At 40.3% G+C, this 22,895-nt stretch overlaps 1 protein-coding gene across 1 annotated transcript in view; it reads right to left on the reverse strand.

The window, feature by feature from the left end:
* The window catches only part of LOC136885368 (gastrula zinc finger protein XlCGF57.1-like), an 87,223-nt gene that overhangs the window by 53,833 nt on the left and 10,495 nt on the right, over positions 1-22,895 (reverse strand). The window contains exon 3 of the mRNA XM_067157880.2: positions 13,127-13,210. Coding sequence (XP_067013981.1) covers positions 13,127-13,210 — 84 coding nt within the window. The remainder of the gene's footprint in view (positions 1-13,126; positions 13,211-22,895) is intronic.

A 22,895-nucleotide genomic window follows, 5' to 3' on the forward strand; every position in this document is an offset into this window, starting at 1 on the left:
CTATGATGTTAATGTCATTAACCTTGCTTTTTAATCCTCAAATTAGATTTGTGTGGTTGGAATCAGAAGTATTTTTTAATTCCTTGGTTACTGTCGGTAACTTAATTTTTATATTGTATGTGGTATCATTCCATAAATCTAGGGGGAGATTCAAAATATTTGACTCAAACTCTGCTACAGTGTTGATCACGTCACTTTGTTTCACGGGCCAATTATGCTTTAATCCTTTGCTTAACAGGTCAATTTCTTTTTCTGAGATGTTTGTGTTGGTCATATTAACTATGGCTGGTGAGGTATTAAAAGGTGGGATTTTTATTTTTCTACATTCCTTATGTTGCTGAAAGGAACTCCATTCTATTGGGGATATGTGTTGATATGCTGCTAAGTGTATCTTGTATAACTACATTCAATTGAGACTTCTTTCGATAGAATGTTTTAGTTTCGTACTTAAGCCAGGTTTCATTGGTTCCACTTCGGGTTTTAGTTAAATTGGGAGCAGGTAAGTCTTTCATCTGAACATGTCTCAAAAATCTAGGGACCAACTCAAGTCATGGACATTCTTTTAAATAAGCTGTGTCTTTACTTATGTTACAGATTTTAACCTTTAAGCTGGGGTATTCGTTTAGCTTATAGGGAGCCTGATTGGCTTTGAAATAATATGTTACAAATCTCATGACTGGTCTGCACTGAAATGTATATTAATTCAACTATGTTACAAAAGTTTATTGAGATCCACCTATTCAATTCACATTCGGTTCTTAAAATAAAGATTTACATCCTGCCATACTAATTTAACACGACATGTTTTGCCCACTGCATGGACATCATCAGCCGTGATCTCATGCCTAAAGGATGAAAATCAGGAACCTGATTACTCTAGTCAAAGTGTTACATACTGAAAAATGCATGTTATAAAAATGAGGAAACTTGTTTTAAGCTCACAAACGACAATTTACACAATTCAAATGCTGCTAAAAATGTGCGTGAGAATAATGGTTAATGTCTGTATTTGCATGAATGATAAGAATGTCTATGGCTCAAATTATGGCCTCAAGTTACACGTTCAAAGCATTAATGGAACCTGGTTTAAGGCCACTCAATTTGAAGTCGTAGAATGTTTACGATGATTCTTAAATAGTTTAATCATTGAAAGAATACACTGAATATTCTTGTAGGAAGCTTGTACTGTAATCATAGATTGTACAGCTGTGTGGCTGACAGAGATTTTGTTGTTGTCATTGTACCGGGCAGTACACCCCTACGCCGCACTTTTAAATCGTGCACCAATAAATCCTCCTCTACAGGAGAAACTCTTGACTTAAAACTGGATCTACTTAAAACTTTCCTCTGAAGATGTCACTGTGTGAATTTTGACGTGTTTTTGTTTACTATTTATCAAGAAGTTTGGACATTCTCTCATAGATGCCACTGCCTAAAAACTATGATCATGCACCCTGGTGCGAAGTGAAAGAACTTTCCTGAAGAAATTTTGTACTCACAAGTTTTCTCTTTACTAAATTTTGTTCATTCGTCCTTGGGTTGGCAATATTTATCATTTGAAGTTAGCCAATCAATTATTTCTGTAATTAATGTTCAGCCAATCCCATATGTCTTCTTAAATTTTGTGTGAAACTGTGTACTGTAGCCAATAAAAACTTGTGGGTGCGTCTTAATTATTCATGAAAGATCTCGAACCTTCCCCGAGGGTATAAAAACTGCTGATTTTCTTGTCTATCGGCTACATGATTACCATCTAACATAGTGTATGGGCGTGTAGCAGGAGGCGGGAAGCGCCTCGTTCTTCAGGCAGCAGCTCTTCGGTAAGATAAGGGCCGTTTAACATCTTTATTGTCTTGCTAGCTCAGCAGTTTAACCCGCGGGAAAGGTCCGAAACTTTTACTCCGTAACCCACCTTTCTAAAAATGTAAAATTTGTGGCGGCTTATGTAAACACTTCATAAATCTGTAACTGTAGTTCGGGGATAGAGAGTGCTTTACCCTCTCGAGCTCCCCTTCATTTTGGTTTGAGGTGACTACCTTTTGGTAACTGACTTTCCTCTCTTCCTTAATGTATTAAGTAATTCTTATACAAGTCACCTCCATAGGTTGGGATTAGCCCCTGTTTCATCGGCCTAGCGCCTCTTAGGTTTTAAGAAGTTTCATGTAGGAGTGCAAGTACTCGCCTCCATTCAACTTGGTGTTGCGGGCCAATTACTTAACCTGTTATTTTCTGTTAAGGCCCAGTGGATTGGGTACAAGATACCCCCAGTTCAGTTGTGTAATTGTGCCTTGATGGCAAGTGATTGTAAAGTATGGTGTTGCCTTGATGAGGCTTGAAAAATTGAGAGTGTGTCAGCTCTTTTCTAGTGTTGGGAGAGTGCCTTTGGAAGGCCAGATATTGTAATATTGGCAGATATTGGAGCAAGGGCTCCACGAATTAAGGGATTTCTGTCCTTGAATTAATTTGCGGTTTGGTAAATTTGAGCTTGGTGGTCAGGAAATGTAAAATTGGGGCTCGAATCCTATAACATTTAAAGATCCCTAAACTTGTGCTTTCGAGCTCTTGTTTGTAAAATTATACCTTGTCCCTGATCTTTCATTGTTATTCCACCTAGTGAAAATTTGTTAAATCTTGTTGTCTATTGAAAATATAACCTTCGGTTAAATTTTAAGTTCAGTTTCATATTGTTGATAGACCCATTCCAGCCCGCACCTTCTTTCACCTCTGCATTCCACGGGTAAACCCGTAACAAGTGGTAGCAGGGCGTTGTAGAATTGGTCTCAATTAAGCCCCTTTTGACGGCTAAACGTACTCTAACAATTTTCTCAGTCGCTGGAATTTTCTTTTGCAAATTTGTCCGTCTTTTGTCATCATGCCCGGATCTCGCGAAATCCTCCACCCCAGCTATTTGCGCAAGGAGGAATTGATTTATGAACTAACCATTAGAAATGTTCAATCTGGAGGCACGGTTGCGGCCGATACCACCAAGTTTAAAGAATCCCTTGGATTGCCAATTAGTATCCTAAACTTGGGAGAGACAGATATTGATGAGGCTCTTTCCACAATCACTGACAATACTACTGAGCTAGCATCCGTAGTTAGTTTTTTTGAAGTGAGTGATCCATCTCCAAATCAACTTAAAAGAATACAAGCTAGACTGTTCCATTTTTATCATAGAGTTAATGATCTACTGTCTCTTAAGTTAAATGACGTTCAGGGGAAGGAGGCTAGCGCTCTTGTTGAACACCTTTCTAAAATGTCCAGTAAGGTTAGTCAATTGTTATTTGGATCTGCTACTCCCAAAACTGACCAGCCCACCGCGGTGAACATAGCTAGTGAGGAGGATTCTTCCATGGGTGAAAAAGGTAGAAAGTCTGTGGCAACTCAACAAGCTACTGCCCCATTGGAAAATGAATCTCAGCGCCGTATCTCAATCCCACCATTTGTGTTGAATAATGCAGTCTCTGAAACAGCTTCTCCGCCCATTAGGCCTTTACCTACTATGTCACCCGGGTTCAGTAGTTTGCCTCATCCTTTAGCGATGTTGCTTAGGGGCATTTCTAAGTTCTCCGTTAACTCTACTAGAGATGTCATTTCATTTTTAAGATTTTTAGTCGAGTTCGACGATCACGCTCTTGTCCTTTCTCTTTCTCCGTGTCAAATTCTTCAAATTATTTACCCCTACTCCATAGGTGTCCTCTCGGACAAGATCGTTAGGGCAATTGCTGAACAATCAACTATTGACGATTTCCACGCACACCTTCTGGTCAACTTCATTCCCGCTCGAGCAATGTCTTCATTAATACAAAAGTATTGTTACCGAGTACAGCGTCTGGATGAAAACTTTGCCGACTTCATCCAAGATATTAAGTTTTATATAAGGGTGTTTGCTCTTCATTTTCCAGAAGGATCAAATTGTACAGGCCATTGTGTAAGGGATTTCACCTCCCTACCGGTCATATCTGTGTTTTGCGTCGCGTCCTCAAACCTTAGCTGAATTAGAGGCGATGGCTGCCTTAGCCGACGGAGTTAGATATGCCGACACATTACGTGTCGCGAAGGAGCCCCCTCCGTCCTCAAGTAATTTCCGGCCTCCACCTCGCCGAACTTTCACAACCCGCAAATGTTATGCTTGTGGTTCGGCAGATCATCTCCGGAACAAGTATCCTTTGGTTAAATCTAGCGGGACAAAGAATGGAACAGGGTCTTCCCAAGGCTGTTTTAAATGCGGCTCGTTTTCCCATATTGCCAAGAATTGCCCTAATATTAATAGCACCCCGTCCTGCTCAACTTCTGGTGCAACTTCCACGAACGCCAATAATCAAAAGTGACTAGTGGCATCGGCTGAGTCGGCTTGCACACATTCTTCAGGCTCAGCCCCTGTTAAACCCGACGAAAGCTCAGGGAAAAGTCAGGACTCTTCTAATTTATCATTCGAAGGTCCCAAAGAATGTCTTAGGTTTGCGACGGATACCCCCGCACTTGTACCATTTTCTCAAAATTGAGTTGAATAACGAACCGCTTAGTGCTCTGTTAGATTCTGGGAGTGTGTGTTCCATTATTTCGGCTGAATGGTATTCCAAATTAAGGTCTGCCTGTAAATTTTCTGATTATTGTTCGTCTTCGGTTCAATGCGTTTCGACTAACACGTCTCCCTTAGAGATTTTAGGTTTCCTCTATGCCAAAATTCGTGTTTCAAAATTTACTTGGAAAATTGAACTGTTTTTGGCTAAGCACTTGTCTTGCCCCATTATATTAGGAGCAGACTTCATGACTCACTCCGGTCTAGTGCTCAACATTCAGAGCAAGTCGTGCACCTTCAAGTTTGCCAATTATTGTAAAATTCCCTTGTTAAAAAGTAATTCTGTCGTGTTCATCTGTTTCGCCTACCCAGGATGAGATGTTGTTAGACCTTAGACATCTAACTGAGGAGCAGGCTGAGAGTATTCGTAAGTTGTGTCAGTCATTTCCAGAGGTTTTTCCGATACTCTTGGTGTTACTGACCTTACCGAATACAAGATCGAGGTTACGGATTCGATTCCAGTTCGATTTCCACCTTATAGGTTATCTCCACCTAAAATGAAGGCTCTCAAGGAGATCATCGAGCAAATGCTGAATGATGGTATTATTCGACCCTCTAAGTCGGCGTATTCATCGCCCATTTTCTTGGTTCCGAAACCCCAAGGTAGCTTCAGGCCTTTGACTACAGGGCATTAAATCGGAAGGTGGTGTTACAATCTGTGCCCCTGCCCGACCTTCACTCTTGTTTCTCATGGTTTCGGAAAGCTAATTTCTTCACCATTTTAGATCTTAATCAGGCGTATAACCAGATCCCTATAGCAGAGGATTCCAAACACCTTACTGCTTTTGCCACGGATTGGAACTTGTATGAGTACAACCGTGTGCCTTTTGGGCTCCCCACGGGAGCAGCTGTGCTTACAAGACTGCTAGATAGGGTCTTCTCTGACATCAAATTCGAGTAATTATACCATTATCTTGATGATGTCGTATTTTCTGAGACCTTTGAAGAACATCTAGATCATCTGAAAGAGGTCCTTAATCGCCTTCGTAAGGCAGGGTTAACTGTGAAGTTATCTAATGTTGCTTTCGCTAAGCCTTCCATGTCATTTCTAGGGCATATTGTGTCGCAGTGGATCATTCTAGAACACAGGACATCCGTGATTTCAAACCTCCTAAGGACATCAAAGGCATTACCACATTTATAGGGATGGTGAATTTCGTCAGGAAATTTATTCCCAACTTCGCTAATAGAGCGCCCTTGAACTTACTTCGTAGGAAAGGCGTCAAATTTGAGTGGGGGCCTTCACAACGAGTCGCTTTCGAAGACCTGAAACTAGCCCTTTGTAACGCCCCTGTCCTTGCTATGCCTGATTTCTCGAAGAAATTCATTGTTCAAACCGACGTGTCGTCGTCGGCGGTGGCTGCAGTCCTTCCTCAAGAGACTGAAAACGGAAGGCGACCCATCGCCGTCGCCTATGCATCTAGGACATTATCGGCTCAAGAAGCTAAGTATTCCATCTATGAACTTGAGGGTTTGGCAGTCTTATTTGCACTAGAGAAGTTCCTTGTTTGCTAGTTGCTTTACGTCGCACCGACACAGATAGGTATTATGGCAAAGATGGGATGGGAAAGGCCTAGGAGTTGGAAGGAAGCGGCCGTGGCCTTAATTAAGGTACAGCCCAGCATTTGCCTGGTGTAAAAATGCAAAACCACGGAAAACCATCTTCAGGGCTGCCGACAGTGGGGCTCGAACCCACGATCTCACAGCCGCGCGCCTCTACGCGTACGGCCAACTCGCCCGGAGAGAAGCTCCGTCTCTATCTGGAACACGTCAAGTTCGCCTTGGAAACTGACAACCAAGTCTTAAGTCGTACTGGACGTATAGCCCGCTGGGCCATTAGAATTTCTGCTTTCTACTTTGATGTTAGGCATATAAGAGGGTCTGAAAATGTTGTGGAGGACGGACAAAGCCGTATGTTTTCGAATGACGCAGAGACCTCTGAACAGGAAGACAGTTCTTCGCTGCCCGAGCCCATAACTCCTGGTGTAAATGCCATTCTAACAGATGCTCCCATGTTGTTTAGAGATATGGAAAAATATCAACGTGAAGATCCGACGCTGGCCCCTATCTTGGAAACCCTTTCTTCTGGGGAACATGTCGTCCCTTATGTATTGAGGAATGGTGTTTTATGTTGTCCGTCGGGGCATGATAAGAAGATGAAAGTTGTGGTTCCAGCTGTACCTATAATCTTCAAGTACTACCATGAGACCCCATTAGGGGTGCATTTAGGCATCTTCAAAACTAGAGAAAAGATCCGAGAGATAATTTGGAAATGTATGGACGGTGAAATTCGAGAATTAGTAAAAGCTTGTAAATCATGTTTGCTCAGTAAACCCGCATTGTCCACTAAGCCAGGTCTTCTATCTTCTCATCAAGTGTCGCGCCCCATGGAACGTCTTTATATCGACTACGTAGGACCCTTCCCCCAATCAAAGGGGAATGCCAACAAATTCATTCTTGTGTGTGTATATGGTTTCACAAGATTTTCCTGGTTATTTCCGACTAAGCTGGCTACCGCTCAGTCCACTATTGCTTGTTTAAATACCATCTTTGCCTCTTTTGGTCCGTCCGTGTCAATATATTGTTTCTGATAATGCTAAAGCTTTTACCTCCAATCTCTTCCGAAAATTCTGTTTTGACCTGTCCATATCACAGGTAACTACTTCAGCGTTTTATCCTTAACCATCTCTGGCTGAGCGGGTCAATCGTAATCTGAGATCGGCTCTTATTGCCTATCATCATGGTGATCATTCCAGGTGGGGCACATCCCTGCATTGGTTAGCCTTCGCTTTAAATTCGGCGCTTCATGAATCTCATAAGTTCACTCCAGCTTCGTTGATGTTTAAGTTTCTACCCAACACGCCGCTCTCTAACCTTTGGTCTCTTAATGATATTTTACCTGAGGCAATAGATCCCGATAATATTAGAGATCTGTGGAAGAAGGCTAAGGCCAATCTTTGAGTTTATCATGAAAAGGTTAGGGAAAGATATGATCGTGGACGGAGGCCCACCAATCTAAAGGTAGGAGATGAAGTCGTGGTTAAGAACTTTGTTCCCGCGGGCAAGCTTGGGCATCATTCTAGATTTCCTAACTCCTGTTACATTGTTGGTGAGCAAGACAGCCACCGAGAGGATCTATAGGGTCCATATTTCACAGATTAAGTCTGTGTAATATCCTTGTTAACTCAGCCACTAAACTTTGCTGGAACTCTGAAGGTTATATTTTTTCTAAATATTACGCCTTCTGCTCTTTGTTCTCTTTTCCACTATGTACATACGTGTTATTCTGGTTATTCTGCTGTCCTTTCCCTTGCAGCCAATACCAAGCCCCCGCCTCCTGTAAAACCACTCCTGTGGCTAAAATTTTCCACGCCGCTGGCCCCTCAGCCTCACCAACAAAGATCATACCCTAAAATAAAAAGTCACCAACAAATTCTGCCGCCGAGATTTGACTGTTTCAGTGCCCCGCAGCCGTTCGTCGCAGTACAGCCACCGAGGTGGGATACGGGCCCACTCCACTCCCGTGATGTCTTCCTGTGTACAACGCGCCGGAGTCCATCTTCCGGCAAAGGCTGAAGTGCGGCGCACCGACCACCAGCTCATCTGGGGACTGTACATATATCTTTGATCTGCGGCGTCCTTCACCACGACTGCCCCTCTCAAAGTAGCGAGAGAGGTATATCTCAGGGAACTTAAGGGGTCCGAGCGACCTCAACTGGATATCGGCAGCGGCGGCAGGTCTTGCCGTCAAAATTAGCGGCAGGTATTTCAAAGTATACAGCAACAGAGACACTCCAAAGCCGGAGATCAACTAATTTCGACTGATCTACTAAAAAAATACCTTGAAATTTTTTAAACGTTCTTCAAAAGACTTCTTCAAATCAACGTTAAAAGACTTGGGAAATTCTTCTTAAACTATAAATGTCTCGTCCATATTCTTCCACAAATCTTTTTGCAAGGAATTAGAAACTTTCTTCAACTAATGATTATTTTTTAAATTCTTCAGGGTCACCACTTGGAAGGACATTTGGGGGGAGGTCTGTACCAGGCGGTACAACCCTACGCCGCACCTTTAAATCTTGCGCCAATAAATCCTCCTCTACAGGAGAAACTCTTAAAACTGGATCTACTTAAAACTTTCCTCTGAAGATGTCACCGTGTGAATTTCGATGTGTTATTTTGACGAGCAGACAGCCAGATGGCGTCAAATTGAAATGTCTGCACACGGTAGCTGAGGCCATACGATTATTATTATTATTATTTATCAATAAGTTTGGACATTCTCTCATAGATGCCACTGCCTAAAAACTATGATCATGCACCCTGGTGCAAAGTGAAGGAACTTTGTTGAAGAAATTTTGTACTCATAAATTTTTTCTTTACTAAATTTTGTTCATTCACCTTTGGGTTGGCAATATTTACCTTTTCTCTCCGCCAGATTTGAAGTTAGCCAATCAATGATTTCTGTAATTAATGTTCAGCCAATCCTGTATGTCTTCTTCAATTTTGTGTAACTGTGTACTGTAGCCAATAAAAACCTGTGGGTGTGTCTTAATTATTCATAAAAGGTCTCGAACCTTCCCCGAGGTTATAAAAACTGCTGATTTTTATTGTCTCTCGGCCACTTGATTACCATCTAACATAGTGTGTGGACGTGTAGCAGGAGGCAAGAAGCGCCTCTTTCTTCAGGCAACAGCTCTTCAGTAAGGTAATGGCCGTTTAACATCTTTATTTTCTTGCTAGCTCAGCAGTTTGGCATGCGGGAAAGGCCCGAAACTTTTACAATGAAACCTACCTTTCTAAAAATGTAAATTTGTGGCGGCTTATGTAAACACTTCATAAATCTGTAACTGTAATTTGGGGATAGAGAATGCTTTACCCTCTCGAGCTCCCCTTCATTTTGGTTTGAGGTGACTATGTTTTGGTAACTGATTTTCTTCTCTTCCTTAATGTATTAAGTAATTCTTATACAAGTCACCTCCATAGGTTGGGATTAGCCCTTGTTTCATCGGCCTAGTGCCTCTTAGGTTTTAAGAAGTTTCATGTAGGAGTGCAAGTACTCGACTCCATTCAACTTGGTGTTGCGGGCCAATTACTTAACCTGTTATTTTCTGTTAAGGCCCAGTAGATTGGGTACAAGATACCCCCGATTCAGTTGTGTAAATTGTGCCTTGATGTCAAGTGATTGTAAAGTATGGTATTGCCTTGATGAGGCTTGAAAAACTGAGAGCATGTCAGCTCTTTTCTAGTTTTGGGAGAGTGCCTTAGGAAGGCCAGATATTGTAATGGTAGGAGCAAGGGCTCCACGAATTAAGGGATTTTTGTCCTTGAATTAATTTGTGGTTTGGTAAATTTGAGCTTGGTGGTCAGGAAATGTAAAATTGGGGCTCGAAGCCCACAACTTTTAAATATCCCTAAACTTGTGCTTTCGAGCTCTCGTTTGTAAAATTATACCTTGTACCTGACCTTTCATTGTTATTTCACCTAGTGAAACTTTGTTAACTTTTGTTGTCTATTGAAAATATAACCTTCCGTTAAATTTTAAGTTCAGTTTCGTATTGTTGATAGACCCATTCCAGCCCACACCGCTTTCACCTCTGTATTCCACGGGTAACCCTGTAACAGTCATTATACCTGTATTTGTACTGCGAGTCCGCAGTCTTCTTATTTTTCTGAAGAAGTGAAAGAGGTTCACGACTGGTGTGTTGCCATATATGTCTTTACTAGTTGAAGTGATACCGTCCTCTTGTAATATTAGTCAAATGGGGATGCTTGTGCTTAAAGTTGGCTACAGCTTGAATGTTAAAATTGACTATTGAGGGATGAGTCGTGAAGAATCTGTAACAAGAGGAGGGTAGAAGGTATTTTATGATTAGAGAAAAAAATGTTTAAATTTGATGGAAAATGCTGTGTATACATTTACTTACCTCCACGACCTTTGTGGTGTGAACTAGTTACCTTTGCAGCGTCAGAATGAATGACACTTACACTTCTTGTATTGTATCTCTGTGGAATTGAGTGAAGGGGGTGTGGCAGATGAGAGGAGATGGGTGAAGCTTTGAGCTTGTGTGCTGCTGGCTGTAGGCTGAATATTTACAGTGTAAATGGCACAAACCTCTTTGGAGCAGCAACAGAAATCAAGGCCTTTCTGCAAAACAACCCACAGAAAAACTACTCTTCACACAACTGCATGCATGGGACTGACATGGCATTTCCTCCCTCCTGCAGCACCACACTTTGGTGGAATCTGGGAAGCAGCTGTCAAGAGTCTGATATATTACCTCAGAAGAGTGATGGAATCTTATCACATCACCAGCAAAGAATGGACCACTCTTAGAACATATACTCATATCCTCTCACCAAATATATTTAGATGTGTTGTAATTGTGTCAATTGTCATTTGCGAACTTACAACAAGTTTCCTCATTTTTATAACACACACGTTTCTCTATGTAACTCTCTGACTACAGTAAGCAGGATCCAGATATTTAAAATTTATGCATGACATCACAGCTAATGATGCCAATGCAATAGGCAAAGCATGTCCCATTAAATTAGTATGACAAGATGTATACCTTAATTTTAAGAACCCAATGTGTATTGAATCATTGGACTCAATAAACTTGTGTAACATTGTTGAATTTATCTACGTTTCAATATAGACCAGTCATGAGATTTGCTACATACTATAACTGTAACATATTCGCATTGAGTTGAACCCTGTACACAAATGTTAGATTAATGTTCTATAGGAAACTACCAACTCATAATATGACTATAAAAACAATCATAGATCAAGAAGGCAATCTTCTTGTTGGTGGAAGACTGCAAAATACTCCAATATTAGTGGAGTGGAAACATTAGAAATTCTCTATAATATCATCTTACAAATATAATTGTGATCGCAGGACACTTCTGACTACTTGATGCTGGCACAAAACTCTCTGAGGGACAAGTTTAGGGATGTCATCAGCAAGGGGGATGGAAAGATACCACACTCATGCACAACTCAAGTGTTATAAGTTGAATGCAGGTACCTCAGAACAATAAATGTGAACTACACAAATGGTGCATGTAACCCCAACTCACCCATTCCTTAAAACTAGCATAGACTATGCTGCCCAATTCTCATAAAAAACGTGTGAAATCGAACAAGACCAAACTGCCTAGCCAACAAGGCTGCCTACATAGACATGATACCTGATCTCACCACAACATTTCTCTCCGCACTTTATCAACTTAGTTCTCATAGAGGTCAACCCCAGAACATTTGCAGTGATAATGGCATGAACTTCTTTGGAGCAGCAACAGAAATCAAGGCCTTTCTGCAAAACAACCCTCAGAACACCAACTCTTCACACAACTGCAGGCATAGGACTCACATGGCATTTCATCCCTCCTGCAGCACCACACTTTGGTGGAATCTGGGGAGCAGCTGTCAAGAGTCTGATACATCACCTCAGATGAGTGATCAATTCTTATCACTTAACCTACAAAGAATGGACCGCTCTTACAACACACACTCACATTCTCTCACCAAAGCATTATGATGACCCTTTTTACACTTCTTACCTAACTGCATACCATTTCCTTACAGGAGAGCCAATTACTACACTCCCTGATCATGATTATACTTCCTCATCCATCACAACCTTGCCCACATGGCTATACATTCATCAGCTAACCCAGAACTCCTGAAAGAGGTGTTGAAATGAATGTGTAAATAAACAGGCGATGAAATATCCCACAGCAATATGGTCACACTGAAAAGAAAAGACGACATGCATGCTATTAAGTGGACAATGGCTGTGATGAAATGTGTATCGTGTTAGTTATGAATTCATTCATGTAACGAATGTTCAGGTGAGTAACGGTGAACTTACAACGCCTATTCACTAATGCTATCCCTTACAAAGTATGAAACAGAAAGGCAAGACAACTCTTGAATGGCTTATTTATTTATTGCATCTTCAAGTAATATTATAAGTCACAATGGACTAATAACGCCACAGACCACATTAAGAAGAATAGCAATGTTCTGCACTTGCCACGAGATGGCTAAGATGTGCGTAGTATATAAGTGAATGCTCACAGTAAGCAAGCATATCACCTGAACCTCGTATCTACAAAATAATTGTTTTATCTAGAAATCAATAATGAAGATAATGAATAAGAATACAAATGTGTTTCATTTAGAAGCAACTAGTGAAATATCCTGTAATGGAAACAAAAGAATGTATCTTATAGTAATTCTGTGTTCGAAAATATTTATGAAGTCAAAAGTATTAGCAGGAATGATACCAGCTCCCAAATGATATAGAGTCTTTGGAGCAATCCTAACTGCTGCACAATTTATAATGGAAGATTATAGAACAACTTGAAGGAGAAGTTAAAACTAGGTAAATAATCTCATAAAAAAGGAATAATTTCCATAGGACTATCAATCCTGTGCAATGAAATGAAGGGTCAAACACTGATATCCCTTGAGCCATTTTCTAACCATTTTTATTACCTGACGATGACTTATTGAATTATGTACATTACCTTCTGCATTGACCCTGACTCTGTTAACTCTGATTTAACTTCTTCTTTCAGAGCTATCACTTCTGATACAGGTTCAATACTTTCCTGTGGAAAATAAGATATATTAGGTATGCTCATAACACACATCTAAAAGTATAGTCACCAACAAATGAACATGTATTCATTAATTGCCAGTATTATTATTAATTTGTGTCAGAGGTACCAATACATACAAGAAAGAGACAGACAACCGTCAAACAGCCAAGAAACAAGTCGAAGAACTACAAAATGTTGCAGTCAAAACAGGGTTAAGAATCTCTTTCGAGAAAACAGCATTCATGGATTCTATAAAAAAAGGCGACACGGACAGACTTGTTACATTGTATGGGGGATATCCAGCGTGTGCAAAAATTTAAATACCTGGGAGAAATACTCACCCCCAATGGAGATGAAAAGGAGGGATTAAAGGAGAGGGTGAGAAGGATGGAGCTGGCATTCAGACTATGTCATGACACCTATAAGTCCAAGTCTCTCTCAATTCAAGCCAAGTTAAAACATTACTGCACAGTGTTTAGAACAGAGTGCCTTTATGGAGCAGAAACCTTGACGAGGATGGCTGACCCAGTCCTTGAAAAAAGAGAAAGAAGATTCTTGCGAAAAATCTTAGGCCCTAGAAAGTCGACGAGTGACCTAAACACATTCCGGTTAAGATTGAATTTGGAGCTCTACAAGACAGTAGAAAGAATCACGACTGTGATGAGAAAAAGGAGACTGACGTTTTATGGACATATCAAAAGAATGAACCCTGAGAGATTGACCAACAGGATACTTCTTCTGCAGGAAAGGTGGAAAAAACAACCGGGATGGCTTACACACGTGCACAATGACTTGGCAGAAATAGGTATCAAGGAGGAGGATATAAAAGAAAGGACATCATTTAGGAAGAAGGTTGCGGGATTGAGGGATGCGTCTGAAGAGCAACATGCGAAGCCACGGAACATCTCGGTGGAAGAACGAGCAAGAAGAAGTCAAAGACTCAAGAATCTTTGGCGAGAGTGTAAAGAGAAGGGTATCAGTCTGCGTGACAGAAGGAAGATTGTGTAAACGTGGCCCACAGGTGGCCGTATCGATTAATAATAATAATATACACGAAAAATTAATCATATATACTTATATATGAAGTACTCGAAAAATGTGCATATGAAATATAACATACAGAAGATCATACATAAAAATCAAAAAGGAAAAATCAGGTATTACATGAAAATATCTACACTACATATACAATATTTACACAAGTTGTGACCAGTATTTGACTACAAATTGTTTCCAGCCAGTGCCAGTTCCAACCCTGTACATGAATCTGGGCATACACGACAGTCCGAAAGATGCCTAGATGTCTGTTCCTCTCCACATTCACACAATGAGTCCCCACCATGCATGATGCCCCATTTCATAAGATTGTCCTTAGATCTTGCAACGCCAGTCCACATTCTGTTTAGGGACTCCCATATACACCATCCCTCTTCGTGACCAGGTGGCAACTTTCCTTCAATTTCAACATGTTCCAGATGATTTGAGTACCTCTGTTTCTATAGATCAACCCTAGCCTTTTCTGGGTCAAAATCAAGTGGAGCAGAACACTGTAGAAAACTCTTTCTGGACTTCAGTCGAGTTGGTGGTGGCTGATGTTCAAGAAGAGGGTGGGCTGAGATGCTGCAAACCTTTAATCTCTCGATATCAGTGGCCACCTAATGTCTAATATCAGGTGGGGCTATACCGCCAAGTGAATACAACTTCTGTATGGGTGTTGGTTTTAAATAGCCTGAGATTAGCCTGTAGGTTTCATTCAATGGGAAAAAATGAGAGTATCCTCCTATTCAATACATCATATATTCCGTCATTAGACAGAGCAAACAAATTCAAACATGTTTCAGCTCGCTTGAGCCATCTTCAGTGAAAAAATTAGGGGGTTGGAATAATTTACATAATATAAGTTGAAAAAATGCTAAAAAATATAATGAAAGAGCAAATGAAAAAACAAACAAAAGAGAGCCTAGACGGAAACAAAATTAGCACAAATATATAATATTTATATCAATATGCAGAGCAAAAAACAACTTATTGCGACAAAATTAAGTGAAACAGGTGTTAATTTTAAACAATAATTGAAACTAAAAACTGCATTAAAATAAGAAACAAGGGAATGAGAAAACAAATGATGCAGATGGAAATGAATAATAGTAGCACATGGTGAGGTTGTGGACCTCATAGTTTACAAATTATTGGTTTAGTGAAAATGACAAAACAGTTTGAAATTGCTGTCAAAATCATCCTAGTAGAAACCCATCACATCAAATTGGTCAGGAGGAGAGCGGGAGCAAACATTTTTGAGAAACCAAGCCTGATATAACCTGCAGGCGAAAAGCCGCGTATAAAAATTGAGAAGCTGCCCTTCCGACCCCCTTATAATAAGGCAAGACACCAGCCAACATTATGAAACATTAATGAAGAAAGGGACTGCTAGATTGAGAAGATATTGAGAATGCTGCTATTTCTAAAACCTTAAATTTCATTGGTGTTTTTTCTCCTGTCACAGGCTTTTCGCCTGCAGGTTATATCAGGCTTGGTTTCTAAAAAATGGTTGCTCCCGCTCTCCTCCTGACCAATTTGATGTGATGGGTTTCTACTAGGATGATTTTGACAGCTATTTCAAACTGTCTTGTCATTTTCACTAAACCAATAATTTGTAAACTATGAGGTCCACAACCTCACCATGTGCTACTATTATTCATTTCCATCTGCATCATTTTGTTTTCTCATTCCCTTGTTTCTTAGGTTAATGCAGTTTTTAGTTTCAATTATTATTTTAAATTAACACCTGTTTCACTGAATTTTGTCGCAATAAGTTGTTTTTTGCTCTGCATATTGATATAAATATAGTATATTTGTGCTAATTTTGTTTCTGTCTAGGCTCTCTTTTGTTTGTTTTTTCATTTGCTCTTTCATTATGTTTTTTAGCATTTTTTCAACTAATATTATGTAAATTATTCCAACCCCCCTAATTTTTCACTGAAGATGGCTCAAGCGAGCCGAAACATGTTTGAATTTGTTTGCTCCGTCTAATGGCGGAATATATAATGTATTGAATAGGAGGATACTCTCATTTTTCGCCATTGTAAAGTGAAAACCGTCAATACGGAATGATTCTAATACCTTGTAATGGTTTCATTCAAGGCAATATCGAATTTCTTTCCGTGAGGTGATTTGTGCCACACTGGATTAGGATATTCAGCAGCAGAGTAGCAGAGTGCTAGGGCAGTTGTCCTTACTGTCTGGGGATGAGCACCCCATCCAGAACCAGTTACCTTACGCAGTAGGCAGTTTCGTAATGAGATGTTTGCCTTCAGTTTGGTGCAGTGTGTGGCGAAGTTCAGAAATCGATCCAGGGTTAACACCAAGATAAACTGGGGTATTGCTGTATTCCAGCTCCATTCTGTTCCAAATCACACCCAGTACTTCAGTTACCTTCAAAATTTCACTAATGTTTGAGGAAGATTTCTACCAGCAGAGGATTGTTATAACCAATGGCTGTACTGAGAATGGTTTTGCTATTCTTTCTCACTCCTTATGTCAGAGAAAGGATGAGACTGAGAACAATATATAAAATGAGGAACATTTTCTAGCCATATTAGAAGATATCTTACCAGGGATGGAATTGGGGCCATCTCGTACAAAATTTTGACGGAAGCAGACATAGGCATAAACACTAAACTGTATGAACTGTTTTCATACGTACAATCATATTAATCAAACCTTAAAAGTTATTTGAACCAACTGTTCCAAATCATTTTTTTTCTCAGCATAGAGAAGTGATGTATCCCAAACACAAACCAACTACAAATGAAATATTTTACTACAACAAGGATGTTTTGTAATATTGTGTGAAGAACTGTGGGGATGAGAACACTTTCAGTTGAGGGTCAGCAGTGTTCGAGTGTTTATCTGCAGTTTTAGAAGACTTTTTATGATTTACTATGAGATCTTTAAATTTATCACCTGGATTCCTAACACCTTGTCGGCACTAAAGGGCTGGGTGGGGGAGAGGAACTGTAATCAAAAGCTTATGTTCCAATGTAAGTTAACTTACTAATAAAAGTGAATTAAAGTACACAATTCAAGAATATACTGACTTAACCCATTCAATACAGAAGACAGAGAACAGTAGCCAAACTAAGGAATGGATGAAAAGGATGCACAAAGAGGGGAGGGAAGTAATGACAAAGAGGAAAGCAAAATTTTTGTTTAATGATCTGTATGTCCCCAAAATGTCAGAGCATATTAAGAAAATGTTCTCAGAAACCATGTATTCTAGAGCTCCTAGACAAGGTTCTCTATATAACATAGAGTCTGACCTGTATTTGAGGAATAAAATGAGCTAATCACTATTCTGCCTTTCTAAATGAATTCCAACATCTGAGCAAAATACTTATTTTGAAAGAATGTACATTCAGATTTTGAGCAATTTTATCTCTTTTATGCCACAGGCTAATCCGCTCTTTCCTTAACACACATATCTTCCAGTACATTGTGGATGTGAGGGTAACCCAGTATAATCACACCTGTGTTGACATTTTGTTTAGCAGACTGATGTATCCAGTCTCAAAAACACTGACAAAAGATTTGTGATTTACTTCTTCTACACAAATTATGATAGGAGTAATAATTTGTAACATGTGGTTCTAATGGTGGTGCAGTAGTGTTGGAAGATATCAGTTTAAAAAAAGTACAATTGGCCAACCATACTCTGTTATAATCAGAGGGGGAAAATAGAAGAGCTGCAATCCCTAAACAAAGTAATTTCGATAGTGACAGTAAAAAGTACAGACTAATCCAACCCCAACCTTAATGCACTCACTAACAGTTTTCAATATTGGCACACACTCCTTTAGCATAATTTTAATATCTGTACAAGTCTGACGCAGGAGAGTTTTAAGAAATATTATACCTAGAGTTGTGGGTTACTGTAGTCACGTCCTAGTTCGTGAACCATGGGCAATGGCTGAGTGGCCTAGTAAGTGGTCCTGAGCGTCAGGATGCCAGTTGCTATGGAATGGAAGTGGGCATCTCGGAAATATTCTGAGTCGTGGCCCTCCTTGTGCTCAGGCGGCTAGGACTATGCAATTCACCGGTGGTCCATAACCCGTTAGAGGAGAGTTCCTCACTTGGACTATGTGCAAGTAGGGTAGCATCCTGCTTCATGAATTTACTGAGCTCAGAACATGTTAAGCAAGCCTCAGACCTATGGGAGTAACGGAGTCCCACTCCCATTTGACAGGCGAGGGACTCCTTGGAAACAACTTGGCGAACGAAATGGAATTCAATGGGGAGCTATCAATATTAATGGGGCTTATGGAAGAAAGTAGAACTGGATGAGTCAGCAAAGAGGATGCATCTGGATATCCTAGAAGTAAGTGATATTCGGGTAAGGGGAGATAACGAGGAAGAGATAGGAGATTATAAAGTGTACTTGACGGGTGTTAGAAAGGGAAGGGCAGAGTCTGGCATAGGGCTCTTTATCAGGAATACCATTGGACGCAACATACTTTCTGTTAGGCACGTAAATGAGCGAATGAGGTGGGTAGATTTGTCACTTGGAGGGATTAGGACTAGAATTGTCTCCGTGTATTCAATATGTGAGGGTGCAGATGATGATGAAGTTGACAAGTTTTATGAAGCATTGAGTGACATCGTGGTTAGGGTCAACAGCAAGGATAGAAAAGTGCTAACGGGTGATTTCAATGCAAGAGTTGGGAATAGAACTGAAGGATACAAAAGGGTGATTGGTAAAAGTGGTGAAGATACGGAAGCTAATGGGAATGGGAAGCGTTTGCTGGACTTCTGTGCTAGTATGGGTTTAGCTGTTACGAATACATTCTTCAAGCATAAGGCTATTCACCACTACACATGGGTGGCAAGGGGTACCAGATCCATAAAATAGACTATATCTTAACAGACTTCGAATTCAGGAAATCTGTTAGGAATGTATGAGTTTTCCAGGGATTTTTCAATGATGTAGACCACTATCTGATCGTAGTGAACTAAGTATCACTAGGCCTAGGGTAGAGAAAGTGAAGTCTGTCTGCAAACAAATAAGGTAGAAAATCTCCAGGACAAGGAAATTAGACAGAAGTACATGATTATGATTAGCGAGAAGTTTCGAACAGTAGACAGTAAACAGGTTCAGGATATAGAAAGTGAATGGGTGGCATACAGGGATGCTGTAGTAGAAACATCAGGGGAATGCCTAGGAACAACTGTGTGTAAAGATGGGAAAAGGCGAACATCTTGGTGGAATGATGAAGTGAGAGCAGCCTGTAAACGGAAAAAGAAGGCTTATCAGAAATGGCACCAAACAAGGGCCAAGGCAGACAGGGATTTGTATGTAGATGAAAGAAACAGAGCGAAACAAATAGTTGTTGAATCCAAAAGGAAGTCATGGAAAGATTTTGGTAACAACCTGGAAAGGCTAGGTCAAGCAGCAGGGAAACCTTTCTGGACAGTAATAAAGAAACTTAGAAAGGGAGGGGAAAAAGGAAATCAACAGTGTTTTGAGTAATTCAGGTGAACTCATAATAGATCCCAGTGAATCACTGGAGAGGTGGAGGGAATATTTTGAACATCTTCTCAATGTAAAAGGAAATCATCCTGGTGGTTTTCTGAACAGCCAAGCTCATGGGGAGGAGGAAAATTATGGTGAAATTATGCTTAAGGAAGTGGAAAGGATGGTAAATAAACTTCATTGTCATAAGGCAGCAGGATTAGATGAAATCAGACCTGAAATGGTAAAGTAGAGTGGGAAGGCAGGGATGAAATGGCTTCATAGAGTATAGTAAAATTAGCATGGAGTGTTGGTAAGGTACTTCAGATTGGGCAAAAGCAGTAATTGCACCTATCCATAAGCAAGAGAACAGGAAGGATTGCAACAACTATCGAGGTATCTCATTGAATAGTGTACCAGGCAAAGTATTCACTGGCATCTTGGAAGGGAGGGTGCGATCAGTCATTGACAGGAAGCTGGATGAAAACCAGTGTGGTTTCAGACCACAGAGAGGCTGTCAGGATCAGATTTTCAGTATGCGCCAGATAATTGAAAAATGCTATGAGAGGAATAGGCAGTTGTGTTTATGTTTCGTAGATCTAGAGAAAGCATATGACAGGGTACCGAGGGAAAAGATGGTCGCCATACCGGGGGACTATGGAATTAAAGGCAGATTATTAAAAGCAATCAAAGGCATTTATGTTGACAATTGGGCTTCAGTGAGAATTGATGGTAGAATGAGTTCTTGGTTCAGGGTACTTACAGGGGTTAGAAAAGGTTGTAATCTTTCACCTTTGCTGTTTGTAGTTTACATGAATCATCTGCTGAAAGGTATAAAATGGCAGGGAGGGATTCAGTTAGGTGGAATTGTAGTAAGCAGTCTGGCCTATGCTGACGACTTCGTCTTAATGGCAGATTGTGCCGAAAGCCTGCAGTCTAATATCTTGGAACTTGAAAATAGGTGCAATGAGTATGGTATGAAAATTAGCCTCTCGAAGACTAAATCGATGTCAGTAGGTAAGAAATTCAACAGAATTAAATATCAGATTGGTGATACAAAGCTAGAACAGGTCGATAATTTCGAGTATTTGGGCTGTGTGTTCTCCCAGGATGGTAATATAGTAAGTGAGATTGAATCAAGGTGTCGTAAAGCTAATGCAGTGAGCTCGCAGTTGCGATTAACAGTATTCTGTAAGAAGGAAGTCAGCTCCCAGACGAAACTATCTTTACATCGGTGTTTTCAGACCAACTTAGCTTTACGGGAGCGAAAGCTGGGTGGACTCAGGATATCTTATTCATAAGTTAGAAGTAACAAACAAGAAAGTGCCAAGAATGATTGCTGGTACAAACCGGTGAGAACAATGGCAGGAGGGTACTCGGAATGAGGAGATAAAGGCTAATTTAGGAATGAAGTCGATGGATGAAGTTGTACGCATAAACCGGCATGTGAGGTGAACGGAGGAGGATAGGTTACCTAAGAGAATAATGGACTCTGCTATGGAGGGTAAGAGAAGTAGAGGTAGACCAAGACAACGATGGTTAGACTCGGTCTCTAACGATTTAAAGATAAGTGGTATAGAACTAAATGAGGCCACAACAGTAGTTGCAAATTGAGGATTGTGGCGACGTTTAGAAAATTCAGAGAGGCTTGCAGACTGAACGCTGAAAGGCATAACAGTGTATAATGATAATGTATGGATGTATGTTCATCAGGAGTGTGCTCATATGCCAGGTTGAAGTCTGACACAGAATATAACAAGAAATATTAAAGGTAGAGGTTTTGAACAACAGTACACTCACATCTTGGATATGTTCAGACACCATTCTCTTCTGAATGCCTGTAACTCAGAACTCAAGAAGCACACATTTATTCTGAGAATAGACTTCATAAATTGCAGAATTTTAGCTTTACGCAGCTATTGGGTAATATGTCATCTGTAAATTAGCGGTTCACAGTGTTTGCAATAGATTATTACTGTCATGTTACAGTTATTCATTGAACATCTCTCTTCTACTGTCAAGGTTTTCGAAGAATTTGTGATGCCAGAATGATGTGCAGGATTTCCCTTTCATGCCAATAAAACTACAGACATATGCTGGGTTAATTTAGCTTCTTCAAATACCTCTAGACCAAACCTGAATCACACTCACTGACATGAAATTAGTATGTCATCAGTTTACCCTCTGAGCTATCAGATGAAGAGCCGCCACTGAACTGAAAGCCACACACTCAGAAGATTGCAATGGACTGTGATTAGATTAGTAACAGACAGTGCAAGGAAGGATGATGGAAACATCTCATATCTTCTCCAAAATTTTTCGCTGCATCTCCGCGTTCATCAGAGTGTTTGCTTTAGATGAGTTATACTCACGGTAAACTTCCAAGGCAGAATTTTACTACATATTCAGCCAACATTTGTGTCATTTTAAAGTAGTTTATATGATGCAAATCTGCCCTGGAAGTACTTTTGGAGGAAAAATATTTTCTCTACGAGAGCCAGGGACCTACTGATCATAACCTAATTCAATCTAGCACCCAACATTTTCCAACACTTTGGCAACTACTAGCACTGCAATTGGCGGATATGATACAAAATTATGTCTATCCCACAAAGATTCCATTACCAAACCATTCAGAATAAATATGTAACCATACACTCTCCAGAAATCCATTTCAATAACCAGCAGGAGTAATCAATCAACAATAGACAGTCAGTCAATGGGTACTTAACACATGAATAGCCATCAAGCCTCAATATTGAGACACTGCTAATCACAACTTTGTCACTAACTGGCCTAACCATGGTTCCTTCAATATCAAGCCCAAAACATTGTTTCAGCTTTAAGCCAATATTACACATAGAATGCACTGCCATCTCCCTAGTAAACTGTGGCATTACGACATGTCAATATTTTTCATTTTGGATCTAAAAATTATACGAGACATAATTTAATCACGTGTCTGTTGGGCATGGTTAATCTTATATGATAAATGCATGAAGCGCTTCGCATTTCTAAGTCGGCAATATGTGTACTGGACTGTAAAGTGTACTCTGATGCCATCTGTCTGTGGATGGTGGGACTACTAGTGTGTACTGACACTTAACTCAATAGAGCACGATGATCGCCAGACTTTACCAGTCCGCACGGGCTACTATGGAAAGTGACAATCTGTTGTGAGAACTGCTG

Source organism: Anabrus simplex, chromosome 14 (genome assembly GCF_040414725.1).
Source record: "Anabrus simplex isolate iqAnaSimp1 chromosome 14, ASM4041472v1, whole genome shotgun sequence".
Taxonomy (NCBI): Eukaryota; Metazoa; Arthropoda; class Insecta; order Orthoptera; family Tettigoniidae; genus Anabrus; species Anabrus simplex.